At 42.6% G+C, this 13,743-nt stretch overlaps 1 protein-coding gene across 1 annotated transcript; it reads left to right on the top strand.

Moving 5' to 3' along the window:
* The first annotated feature begins 357 nt into the window (after positions 1 to 357).
* On the top strand, positions 358 to 13,423 carry LOC138850918 (uncharacterized). Its single transcript, XM_070080087.1, has 7 exons — positions 358 to 1,390; positions 1,845 to 1,987; positions 3,235 to 3,315; positions 8,356 to 8,526; positions 8,950 to 9,059; positions 12,223 to 12,305; positions 12,845 to 13,423. The coding sequence occupies exons 1-7, from the start codon at positions 399 to 401 to the stop codon at positions 13,056 to 13,058; spliced, it is 1,794 nt and encodes a 597-aa protein (XP_069936188.1). The 5' UTR covers positions 358 to 398; the 3' UTR covers positions 13,059 to 13,423.
* Positions 13,424 to 13,743: the final 320 nt, after the last annotated feature.

The raw sequence follows: 13,743 nt of genomic DNA, 5'->3' as shown, positions 1-13,743 counted from the left end.
CGATTTTTAAACTCAACCGATTCCGGAGCTATCCTCCTTGCTATCCAAGGTATATACCTGATCTATCCCCCATTTCCCGAGGTCTATATAACCCATACGTGTTTATAATCCTCTCAAAAAATACCAATAACATTGACTCATGCAATTTTAGATGCGACAAAATTATATAAAGATTTGCGTTGTTAGAGGACTAACGAAGGCGTTAATAGGGGCTATTCGTTAACGGAATCGGTCTTTAGTGTGGGGTACATAGTGTGGGAGGGTCGAGAGTGTGGGAGACAGTGTGTGGGAGGTGTAGAGTGTGGGTAAAGTGTGTGGGAGTACTGAATGTGGGGAGGTGTTATCGTGGTTCTGGCAGATTTGGTGTCGTGTGGTTGCAGTGTCGAAGAGCAGGTGGAATGTTGCACAGTGTGGCCCTGAGTATGGTGGGCAGACGGTCTGCTGGTCATGGACCACTTGTGAGTAAGCACTGTGGACCAGTTGAACCACTGGTACGTACCTGTGGGACACTAGTGAACCGTTGTGGTGTTGCTGGGATCCCAGAGGGCCGAGTTTCAGGCCATTGTGGGCCACTAAACAGCCACTGTGGCCCAGCTGGGCCACTAAACAGCCGTTGTGGCCCTGTTGGACCACTAGTTGATATGGTGTGCATCCCTGGACCGGTCCACCGCACATCCTGTACCCGCTGTTGCCATCTCAGACGCAAACAAAGAATTCTTGCTGTCTTAAGTGCCTCCACTGGACTGTCCCTTCTTCTGCTAGTCCTCCACTCTTCCTCCACTTCGTACGCCCTCCAGAGAGTCACTCCACTCGAAAACTCCAAGGACCTCCCAGAGAAGTCCCAATACTTCCTTCGTGAGGTCATAGAAACTCCAAAAATCCCTAGAAACCCCACCAAACAGCCAAATTTGAAACCCAGCACCTCTCTCAGTGACACAAAATCTCATAAAAACAGTGACTTTAACAGTGATTATTATGTTAACGTCAACAGGGGTTACCGAAACGGGTTTAACGGGACACACGCCGTTAAACAGAAGGGGTTTTCGTTGAAAAGGGTGAATGGGAGGTACAGGATAGAGGAATATAAGAGAAAAGGGCGTTGGGAAGAGCGTCAATTCTCTTTGCTCTCTACTGGCCGACGTATTGATCACTCTACAAGAATTAACGCTGGTTGGAGCCTAGGTGAAACCTACCTAGGAATTAACCCTGCTAGGAGCCTAGGAGGAGCCTATCTACCTCCAGGAGAACACGAGGGCCATTTAGAGGCCCCAGAAGGGCCACTACCTAGTCCAAGGGGTCACCAACCTCTCCTATTACTGTACGACTATTCACGACCATCCTACTATCCCTGGCGAACTACCAGAGACGAGTGTTCTAACTACGCCACCAGGTACGTGATAGATAGATAGATTAATAGAGTAATATCGATCAATTTTCTCTATGCACGCCTCCGGGAGGATCAGGACCTGATCAACCAGGCTGTTACTATTAGATTCCACTTATTTCTCAAAAGTGAATGTAATAAACGGATCCACAACATTAAGTCTTGGTCAAAATATACCCGAGGCCGTATGTGGAGAGGGAAGCCAGTGGAAGGCCTCGGTCAGATGACCAAAACCTCCAACTCTGGGTCATATAACAGACCAGCGTCAGGAAACACTTGTCTTGTGTCCTGACAAACCTTACCTAATATATATATATATATATATATATATATATATATATATATATATATATATATATATATATATATATATATATATATATATATATATATATATATATATATATATATATATTAATACCTTGCTAATTTCTGATATATTTATATGTTAATATTGCAGGTTCCTGGTAGGTGGTGGTTGCCCACTGATACCACTGGTATCCTTCCCTGGTTCAGGTAATACCTGGCTCAGGTATCTGGTTCAAACACTTACTGGTGTCTTTACTGGTTCAGTTTACCATGATGAAGTGTTGGCACTTAGTGGTAAGTATCGTGTATGTCCTGGTTATATCTCCTCACCTAGTATCATGGATATCATGACCATATCTCCCACCAGTGTATATCAAGACTATATCTCCCCACTACAGTGTAGTATTATGCATATCATAACTATATCTCCCCTCTACACTGTAGTATCACGTATATCATGACTATATCTCCCCACTACAGTGAAGTATCATGTGTATCAAGACTATATCTCCCCATTACAGTGTACTATGATGCATATTATGACTATATCTCCCCACTACAGTGTAGTATCATGTATATCATGACTATATCTCCCCACTACAGTGTACTAACATGTATATCATGACTATATCTCCCCATTACAGTGTACTATCATGTATATCATGACTATATCTCCCCACTACAGTGTACTAACATGTATATCATGACTATATCTCCCCACTACAATGTAGTATCATGTATATCATGACTATATCTCCCCACTACAGTGTAGTATCATGTATATCAAGAGTATATCTCCCCATTAGTGTACTATCATGTATATCATGACTATATCTCCCCACTACAGTGTAGTATCATGTATATCAAGACTATATCTCCCCATTACAGTGTACTATCATTTATATCATGACTGTATCTCCCCACTACAGTGTACTATCATGTATATCATGATTATATCTCCCCACTACAGTGTACTAACATGTATATCATGACTATATCTCCCGACTACAGTGTAGTATCATGTATATCAAGACTATATCTCCCCACTACAGTGTACTAACATGTATATCATGACTATATCTCCCCACTACAGTGTACTATCATGTATATCATGACTATATCTCCCCACTACAGTGTACTAACATGTATATCATGACTATATCTCCCGACTACAGTGTAGTATCATGTATATCAAGACTATATCTCCCCACTACAGTGTACTATCATGTATATCATGACTATATCTCCCCACTACAGTGTACTAACATGTATATCATGACTATATCTCCCAACTACAGTGTAGTATCATGTATATCAAGACTATATCTCCCCATTACAGTGTGGTATCATGTATATCATGACTATATCTCCCCACTACAGTGTACTATCATGTATATCATGACTATATCTCCCCACTACAGTGTACTAACATGTATATCATGACTATATCTCCCCATTAGAGTAGTATCATGTATATCAAGACTATATCTCCCCATTACAGTGTAGTATCATGTATATCATGACTAAATCTCCCCACACAGGGTTCCTGGGAGAGAGGGACGGCTACAGACAGGGGACTACACTGCTACAGAAAACTCACAGCTACCCATTGCTACCAGAAGGTCACTGTATAACGCACGACTTGTTATTACGTACATCTACCTATAGTGAATTATTCTGTATAATGGTTTAAAATATACATAGTGTATACTCGTGTATAACTGTGTATATTACAGTGATGGAAGGCAGTTGTGTGTCTTAGCGAGGTTATTATGACAGTAGTTAAACCTTGCTATAACGGACTTTATAAAAGACCCTATCTCTTATTAGATACCTGCTATAACGAACAACAATGTCGCACTTTGCTATAACGAACACTAACATTTTCAGGATAGTCTTAACACATTCTAGAAGTGTTGTAGTAGCCCCAGGATAGTCTTAACACCTTGTAGAAGTGTTGTAGTAGCCCCAGGATAGTCTTAACACCTTGTAGAAGTGTTGTAGTAGCCCCAGGATAGTCTTAACACCTTGTAGATGTGTTGTAGTAGCCCAGGATAGTCTTAACACCTTGTAGAAGTGTTGTAGTAGCCCCAGGATAGTCTTAACACCTTGTAGAAGTGTTGTAGTAGCCCAGGATAGTCTTAACACCTTGTAGAAGTGTTGTAGTAGCCCCAGGATAGTCTTAACACCTTGTAGAAGTGTTGTAGTAGCCCCAGGATAGTCTTAACACCTTGTAGAAGTGTTGTAGTAGCCCCAGGATAGTCTTAACACCTTGTAGAAGTGTTGTAGTAGCCCCAGGATAGTCTTAACACCTTGTAGAAGTGTTGTAGTAGCCCCAGGATAGTCTTAACACCTTGTAGAAGTGTTGTAGTAGCCCCAGGATAGTCTTAACACCTTGTAGAAGTGTTGTAGTAGCCCCAGGATAGTCTTAACACCTTGTAGAAGTGTTGTAGTAGCCCCAGGATAGTCTTAACACCTTGTAGAAGTGTTGTAGTAGCCCCAGGATAGTCTTAACACCTTGTAGAAGTGTTGTAGTAGCCCAGGATAGTCTTAACACCTTGTTGAAGTGTTGTAGTAGCCCCAGGATAGTCTTAACACCTTGTAGAAGTGTTGTAGTAGCCCCAGGATAGTCTTAACACCTTGTAGAAGTGTTGTAGTAGCCCCAGGATAGTCTTAACACCTTGTAGAAGTGTTGTAGTAGCCCCAGGATAGTCTTAACACCTTGTAGAAGTGTTGTAGTAGCCCCAGGATAGTCTTAACACCTTGTAGAAGTGTTGTAGTAGCCCAGGATAGTCTTAACACCTTGTTGAAGTGTTGTAGTAGCCCCAGGATAGTCTTAACACCTTGTAGAAGTGTTGTAGTAGCCCCAGGATAGTCTTAACACCTTGTAGAAGTGTTGTAGTAGCCCCAGGATAGTCTTAACACCTTGTAGAAGTGTTGTAGTAGCCCAGGATAGTCTTAACACCTTGTTGAAGTGTTGTAGTAGCCCCAGGATAGTCTTAACACCTTGTAGAAGTGTTGTAGTAGCCCCAGGATAGTCTTAACACATTGTAGAAGTGTTGTAGTAGCCCCAGGATAGTCTTAACACCTTGTAGAAGTGTTGTAGTAGCCCCAGGATAGTCTTAACACCTTGTAGAAGTGTTGTAGTAGCCCCAGGATAGTCTTAACACCTTGTTGAAGTGTTGTAGTAGCCCAGGATAGTCTTAACACCTTGTAGAAGTGTTGTACTAGCCCCAGGATAGTCTTAACACCTTGTAGAAGTGTTGTAGTAGCCCCAGGATAGTCTTAACACCTTGTAGAAGTGTTGTAGTAGCCCCAGGATAGCCTTAACACCTTGTAGAAGTGTTGTAGTAGCCCCAGGAGAGTCTTAACACCTTGTAAGTGTTGTAGTAGCCCCAGGATAGCCTTAACACCTTGTAGAAGTGCTGTAGTAGCCCCAGGATAGCCTTAACACCTTGTAGAAGTGTTGTAGTAGCCCCAGGATAGCCTTAACACCTTGTAGAAGTGTTGTAGTAGCCCCAGGATAGTCTTAACACCTTGTAGAAGTGTTGTAGTAGCCCCAGGATAGTCTTAACACCTTGTAGAAGTATTGTAGTAGCCCCAGGATAGTCTTAACACCTTGTAAGTGTTGTAGTAGCCCCAGGATAGTCTTAACACCTTGTAGAAGTGTTGTAGTAGCCCCAGGATAGTCTTAACACCTTGTAGAAGTGTTGTAGTAGCCCCAGGATAGTCTTAACACCTTGTAAGTGCTGTAGTAGCCCCAAGATAGTCCTAACACCTTGTAGAAGTGTTGTAGTAGCCCCAGGATAGTCTTAACACCTTGTAGAAGTGTTGTAGTAGCCCAGGATAGTCTTAACACCTTGTAGAAGTGTTGTAGTAGCCCCAGGATAGTCTTAACACCTTGTAGAAGTGTTGTAGTAGCCACAGGATAGTCTTAACACCTTGTAGAAGTGTTGTAGTAGCCCCAGGATAGTCTTAACACCTTGTAGAAGTGTTGTAGTAGCCCCAGGATAGTCTTAACACCTTGTAGAAGTGTTGTAGTAGCCCCAGGATAGTCTTAACACCTTGTAGATGTGTTGTAGTAGCCACAGGATAGTCTTAACACCTTGTTGATGTGTTGTAGTAGCCCCAGGATAGTCTTAACACCTTGTAGAAGTGTTGTAGTAGCCCCAGGCTAGTCTTAACACCTTGTAGAAGTGTTATAGTAGCCCCAGGCTATTTTTAACACCTTGTAGAAGTGTTGTAGTAGCCCCAGGCTAGTTGTAGTTCCTTGTAGAAATGTTGTAGTAGCCCCAGGATAGTCTTAACACCTTGTAGAAGTGTTATAGTAGCCCCAGGCTAATCTTAACACCTTGTAAAGTGTTATAATTGCCCCAGGCTAGTCTTAACACCTTGTAGACGTGTTGTAGTAGCGCCAGGCTAGTCTAAACACTTTGTAGATTGCTCTTGTAAACCAAGTCTAGTCGTAACACCTTGTAGACGTGTTCTTGTAGCCTGAGGCTAGTCTTAACACCTTGTAGACGTGTTTTTGTAGTCCCAGGCTAGTCTTAACACCTTGTAGAAGTGTTCTGGTAGACCCAGGCTAGTCTTAACACCTTGTAGAAGTGTTCTTGTAGACACAGGCTAGTTTTAACACCTTGTAGAAATGTTCTTGTAGCCAAAGGCTGGTCCTAAAGCCATGTAGAAGTATTCTTGTAGCCCCAGGCTAGTCTTAACACCTCATAAAAGTTTTCATGTAGCCCCAGGCTAGTTTTAACGCCTTTTAGACTTGTTCTTGTAGCCCCAGGCTAGTCTTAACACTCTGTAGAAGTGTTCTTGTAGACCCAAGCTAGTCTTAACACCTTGTAGAAGTGCTCTTGTAGCCCCAGGCTAGTCTTAACACCTTGTAGAAGTGATCTTGTAGCCCCAGGCTAGTCTTAACACCTTGTAGAAGTGTTCTTGTAGCCCCAGGCTAGTCTTAACACCTTGTAGAAGTGTTCTTGTAGCCCCAGGCTAGTCGTAACACCTTGTAGAAGTGTTCTTGTAGCCCCAGGCTAGTCTTAACACCTTGTAGAAGTGTTCTTGTAGCCCCAGGCTAGTCTTAATACCTTGTAGAATTGTTCTTATAGCCCAAGGCTAGTCTAAACACCCTGTAGAAGTGTTCTTGTAGCGCAGACTGGTCCTAAAACCTTGTAGAAGTGCTCTTGTAGCCTCAGGCTAGTCTTAGCACCTTGCAGAAGTGCTCTTGTAGTCCCAGGCTAGTCTTAACACCGCGTAGAAGTGTTCTTGTAGCCCCTGGCTAGTCTTAACGGCTTGTAGAAGTGTTCTTGTAGCCCTAGGCTAGTCTTAACACCTTGTAGAAGTGTTGTAGTAGCCCTAGACTATTCGTAACACTTTATAGAAGTGTTGTAGAAGCCCTAGGCTATTATTAACACCTTGTAGAAGTGTTGTAGTAGCCCCAGGCTATCCTTAACATCTTGTAGAAGTGTTGTAATAGCCCCAGGCTAGTTGTAACACCTTGTAGAAGTGTTGTAGTAGTCCCAGGATAGTCTAAGCACCTTGTAGAAGTGTTGTAATAGTCCCAGGATAGTCTTAACACCTTGTAGAAGTGTCGTAGTAGCCCCAGGCTAGTTGTAACACCTTGGAGAAGTGTTGTATTAGTCCCAGGCTAGTCGTAACACCTTGTAGAAGTGTTCTTGTAGCTCCAGGCTAGTCTTAATACCTTGTAGAAGTGTCCTTGCAGCGTAAGGCTAGTCTTAACACCTTGTAGACGTGTTTTTGTAGTCCCAGGCTAGTCTTAACACCTTGTAGAAGTGTTCTGGTAGACCCAGGCTAGTCTTAACACCTTGTAGAAGTGTTCTTTTAGACACAGGCTAGTTTTAACACCTTGTAGAAATGTTCTTGTAGCCAAAGGCTGGTCCTAAAGCCATGTAGAAATATTCTTGTAGCCCCAGGCTAGCCTTAACAGCTCATAGAAGTGTTCATGTAGCCCCAGGCTAACTTTAACGCCTTTTAAACGTGTTCTTGTAGCCCCAGGCTAGTCTTAACGCTCTGTAGAAGTGTTCTTGTAGACCCAAGCTAGTCTTAACACCTTGTAGAAGTGCTCTTGTAGCCCCAGGCTAGTCTTAACAATTGTTGAAGTGTTCTTGTAGCCCCAGGCTAGTCTTAACACCTTGTAGAAGTGTTCTTGTAGCCTCAGGGTAGACTTAACACCTTGTAGAAGTGTTCTTGTAGCCCCAAGCTGGTCCTAAAGCCTTGTAGAAGTATTCTTGTAGCCCCAGGCTAGTCTTAACACCTCGTAGAAGTGTTCCTGTAGCCCCAGGATTGTCCCAAAATCTTGTAGACGTGTTCTTGTAGCCTGAGGCTAGTCTTAACACTTTGTAGAAGTGTTCGTGTAGACCCAGGCTAGTCTTAACACCTAGTAGAAGTGCTCTTGTAGCCCCAGGCTATTCTTAACACCTTGTAGAAGTGTTCTTGTAGCCCCAGGCTGTTTCTAAAACCTTGTAGAAGTATTCTTGTAGCCCCAGGCTAATCTTAACACTTTGTCGAAGTATTCTTGTAGCCCCAGGCTAGTCTTAACACCTTGTGGAAGTGTTCTTGTAGCCCCAGACTAGTCTTAACACCTTGTAGAGGTGTTCTTGTAGCCCCAGCCTAGTTCTAACACCCTTCATTTACACCTACAGTTCTACAAGATGGAATCTACAAGGGAGAGGAGTTCCGGTTCCTTCTACCTAAGGCGCCAAGGAAGGTGGTGATCCTTGTGAGAAGTCCCTGGGAGTCCCTACTAGCCCTGAGACACTACCACGCTGCTGGTCACACTGGCTTTGCTAGTTCTAGCTACTTCAGGGGTACTAGTAAGTCTCTAGACTAGTCTTAGGTGTAATGCCTAGGAGTCTTTATTGATGAATAAGACACATGTACAACACCTGGGTGTCTTTATTGATGAATAAGACACATGTACAACACCTAGGTGTCTTTATTGATGAATAAGACACATGTACAACACCTGGGTGTCTTTATTGATGAATAAGACACATGTACAACACCTGGGTGTCTTTATTGATGAATAAGATAAATGTGCAACACCTGGGTGTCTTTATTGATGAATAAGACACATGTACAACACCTGGGTGTCTTTATTGATGAATAAGACACATGTACAACACCTGCGTGTCTTTAGGATAAGATTTTACATCAATAAAGACACCCAGGTGTTGTACATGTGTCTTATTCATCAATAACGACACCTAGGTGCTCATAAACACATATGCTTGCAGACTGGAGGAACTTCACAGTAGAGAGAGCAGAGATGTGGGTCAGCCTGAACACTGCTTGGTTAAGTGTACCCAACACTGATGTACATGTTCTACATTATGAGCATCTCCAGGTATGTGTGTGTGCTATGTATGCCTCCAGGTATGTGTACTCCTCCAGGTATGTGTACTCCTCCAGGTATGTGTACTCCTGGTATGTGTACACCTCCAGGTATGTGTACACCAGGTATGTGTACACCTCCAGGTATGTGTACACCTCCAGGTATGTGTACACCTCCAGGTATGTGTACACCTCCAGGTATGTGTACACCTCCAGGTATGTGTACACTCGTATACTAAGAGTGTATATTAATACAAGTGTTGTATACTGAAGTGCATATTAATACAAGTGTTGTATACTGAAGTGCATATTAATACAAGTGTTGTATACTGAAGTGTATATTAATACAGTGGACCCCGCATAACGCTATTAATCCGTTCCTGAGAGCTCAATGTTATGCGAAATTATCGTTATGCGAATTAATTTTCCCCATAAGAAATAATAGAAATCAAATTAATCCGTGCAAGACACCCAAAAGTATGAAAAAAAATATTTTTACCACATGAAATATTAATTTTAATAAGCACAAACTTAAGAAAACACGCACAGTTACATGACACTTACCTTTATTGAAGATGTGGTGATGATTGATGGGATGGGAGGAGGGGAGACTGGATGGTTTTAGTGTTTAGAAGGGGAATCCCCTTCCATTAGGACTTGAGGTGTCAAGTCCTTTTCCGGGTGAGAGTAAGACACATGTGCAACATCTGGGTATCTTTATTGTAGACGTTTCGCCATCCAGTGGCTTTATCAATACAAATTCTAGGACATAACTTGAAGACAGTAGAACTATGTACAGAAGATGAGGTAATCAGTCCCTCAACCTAGGAGTAGATGCGAACAGCACCATAGTCGACTATGGTGCTGTTCGCACCTACTCCTAGGTTGAGGGACTGATTACCTCATCTTCTGTACATAGTTCTACTGTCTTCAAGTTATGTCCTAGAATTTGTATTGATAAAGCCACTGGATGGCGAAACGTCTACAATAAAGATACCCAGATGTTGCACATATGTCTTACTCTCATCTTGTCGGTATTATATACCATTCGTACACATCCTTTTCCGGGGTTGCTTCCCTTCTTCTTTTAATGCCACTAGGACCAGCTTCAGTCACTGGACTTCTGTCGCACAATATATCTGTCCATAGTGGCCTGTACCTCTCGTTCCTTTATGACTTTCCTAAAGTGTTTCACAACATTGTCAGTGTAACAGTCACCAGCACGGCTTGCAATAGCTGTCTGAGGGTGATTTTCATCCATGAAGGTTTGCACTTCAAGCCACTTTGCACAGATTTCCTTTATCTTTGTAGTAGGCAACTTCTTCAATTTCTCTCTCCCCTCCTCCGAAGCAGTTTCCCCAGGTCTGGCCTCTTGCTGTTGAAGTTGATCTAGCAGCTCATCGGTGGTTAGTTCTTCATTGTCCTCCTCCACAAACTCTTCCACATCATCCCCACTAACCTCCAACCCCAAGGACTTCCCCAATGCCACAATTGATTCCTCAACTGGCAAAGGATTCTCAGGGTTAGCCTCAAATCCTTCAGAATCCCTTTGGTCTACACATTCTGGCCACAGTTTCTTCCAAGCAGAGCTCAAGGTCCTCTTAGTCACTCCCTCCCAAGCCTTACCAATAAGGTTTACACAATTGAGGATATTAAAGCGCTCTCTCCAAAACTCTCTTAGAGTCAATTGAGTTTCTGAGGTCACTACAAAGTACCTTTCAAACAGAACGTTTTTGTACAGTTTTTTGAAGTTTGCAATAACCTGCTGGTCCATGGGCTGCAGGAGAGGAGTGGTATTAGGAGGCAAAAACTTCACCTTAATGAAGCTCATGTCCCCACAAAGTCGCTCTGCCACGTCTGTAGGATGACCAGGGGCATTGTCTAACACCAGGAGGCACTTAAGGTCTAATTTCTATTCAGTTAGGTAATTTTTCACAGTGGGGGCAAATGCTTGGTGTAACCAGTCATAGAAAAAGTCCCTAGTGACCCATGCCTTACTGTTTGCCCTCCACAGCACACACAAATTAGCCTTGAGGTTATTCTTTTGCCTGAACGCTCTGGGAGTCTCAGAGTGATACACTAATAAAGGCTTCACTTTGCAATCACCAATAGCATTGGCTCACATGAGAAGAGTAAGCCTGTCTTTCATAGGCTTATGTCCTGGGAGTTCCTTTTCCTCCTGAGTAATGTACATCCTGCTTGGCATTTTCTTCCAAAACAGGCCTGTTTCGTCACAATTAAACACTTGTTCAGGTTTCAGTCCTTCACTGTCTATGTACTCCTTGAATTCATGCACATTTTTTTCAGCTGGTTTTTGGTCCGAACTAGCAGCCTCACCATGCCTTATCACACTATGTATGCCACTACGCCTCTTAAATCTCTCAAACCAACCTTTGTTGGCCTTAAATTCACTCGCATCACCACTAGTTGCTGGCATTTTTCTAATTAAATCCTCGTGCAACTTCCTAGCCTTTTCACTTATGATCGCTTGAGAGATGCTATCGCCTGCTATCTGTTTTTCGTTTATCCACACCAATAACAGTCTCTCAACATCTTCTATCACTTGCGATCTCTGTTTCGAAAGCACAGTTAAACCTTTGACAAGAACAGCTTCCTTGATTGCCGTTCTCTTGAACACAATAGAAGCGATGGTTGATTGGGGTTTACTATACAACCTGGCCAGCTCGGAGACACGCACTCCACTTTCATACTTAGCAATGATCTCTTTCTTCATCTCCATAGTAATTCTCACCCTTATTCCTGTAGGGTTGGCACTAGAAGCTTTCTTGGGGCCCATGGTCACTTATTTTTCAGGTGAAATCACTATAAAAAGGCTGCAATAATACGAAATGTTCCGATTGTCTGCTTGAATGTTACTGCGGAGGCTGGCTTGTAAACAATGCCACTGGCAGAACAAGTGAGGCTGGCTCAGGCCGCATGGACGTGTCTCGGACGAATCGCGTTGAGCGAATTTTTTAGCACTATGCGAGGCAAAATTTTATCAATAAAATGTATCGCTATGCGGATTTAACACTTTGCGATGCCAACGTTATGCGGGGGTCCACTGTACAAATGTTGTATATTGAAGTGTATATTAATACAAGTGTTGTATATTGAAGTGTATATTAATACAAGTGTTGTATACTGAAGTGTATATTAATAAAAGTGTATTCCAGCACGGGTTGGAACAAGAAGCGGTCCGGTTAATGGAGTTTCTGGGTCTCCCACTTGATTATGGCAGGATAGACTGTCTGGTCAGGTAATACAATGATTTCTTTAATACACTCTTGTATAGCAATAGACTTCTATATTAGACTGGTCAGTTAATAGACTGCTGTGTTGAATAGAATGTTCTATAGCAATAGACTTCAGTATTAGATAGACTGTCTTGAATAGTAATAGACTTCTATTTTAGACTGTCTTGTACAGTAATAGACTTCTATTTTAGACTGTCTTGTACAGTAATAGACTTCTATTTTAGACTGTCTTGTACAGTAATAGACTTCTATTTTAGACTGTCTTATACAGTAATAGACTTCTATTTTAGACTGTCTTGTACAGTAATAGACTTCTATTTTAGACTGTCTTGTACAGTAATAGACTTCTATTTTAGACTGTCTTGTACAGTAATAGACTTCTACTTTAGACTGTCTTGTACAGTAATAGACTTCTATTTTAGACTGTCTTGTACAGTAATAGACTTCTATTTTAGACTGTCTTGTACAGTAATAGACTTACAAATTAAATGAACTGTCTTATATATATTTAATAATAATATTACCCTGGGTATGACCACAGGTACCCTGAAGGGAGGTTCCGGCGCCCTAAATACCCTAAGCACCTCCAGGGGTATCGCTTTCCTGCCCGGGCCATCCAAATCCTGCAGGATGGTATGGATAGTATTAACACTATCCTGGGTCGTGGAGGCCATCCTGTCCTGCCAGTCCAGCTGTACGGCTTCACACCTCTACCTCTGACCTCTGGGGACATGCCCGTGTCTCGTGGTGGTTAATTGCGAGGGATATTGCTTGTGTTTTGTGGAGGTCGTATATAGAGGGCATGCCTGTGTCTTGTGGAAGTCGTATATAGAGGACATGCCTGTGTCTTATGGAGATCATATATAGAGGCCATGCCTGTGTGTCATGGAGGTTGTCTGCAGAGGACATGCCTGTGTCTTATGGACGTTGTCTATAGAGGACATGCCTGTGTCTTGTGGAGATTGACTGTAAAGGACATGCCCGTGTCTCATGGAGGATGATTATAAGGGACATGCCCGTGTCTCATGGAGATTGGCTATAAATGGATATGCCCCTGCTCTAAGGAGCTAGACTACTCAATTCCACTACAATCCTCCACTACCAGACATGGCGACTGAACCACTGAAAGCTGTCAGGCCTATGCCAGGAGAACATACACACACACCCGTACCCTCGCGTGTTCGAATTCACAAAGTTCCAACTTAAGGCATCACAGAAACACAGGTGAATCTACTTCTGAAACCAGTGATACAGGTGAATCTACTTCTGAAACCAGTGACACAGGTGAATCTACTTCTGAAACCAGTGATAAAGGTGAATCTACTTCTGAAACCAGTGACACAGGTGAATCTACTTCTGAAACCAGTGATAAAGGTGAATCTACTTCTGAAACCAGTGATATAGGTGAATCTACTTCTGAAACCAGTGACACAGGTGAAT

The sequence above is a fragment of the Cherax quadricarinatus genome, unplaced genomic scaffold (genome assembly GCF_038502225.1).
Source record: "Cherax quadricarinatus isolate ZL_2023a unplaced genomic scaffold, ASM3850222v1 Contig139, whole genome shotgun sequence".
NCBI lineage: Eukaryota > Metazoa > Arthropoda > Malacostraca > Decapoda > Parastacidae > Cherax > Cherax quadricarinatus.
Note: the sequence above shows the minus strand (reverse complement) of the source record. Positions and strands in the feature narration are given on the sequence as shown.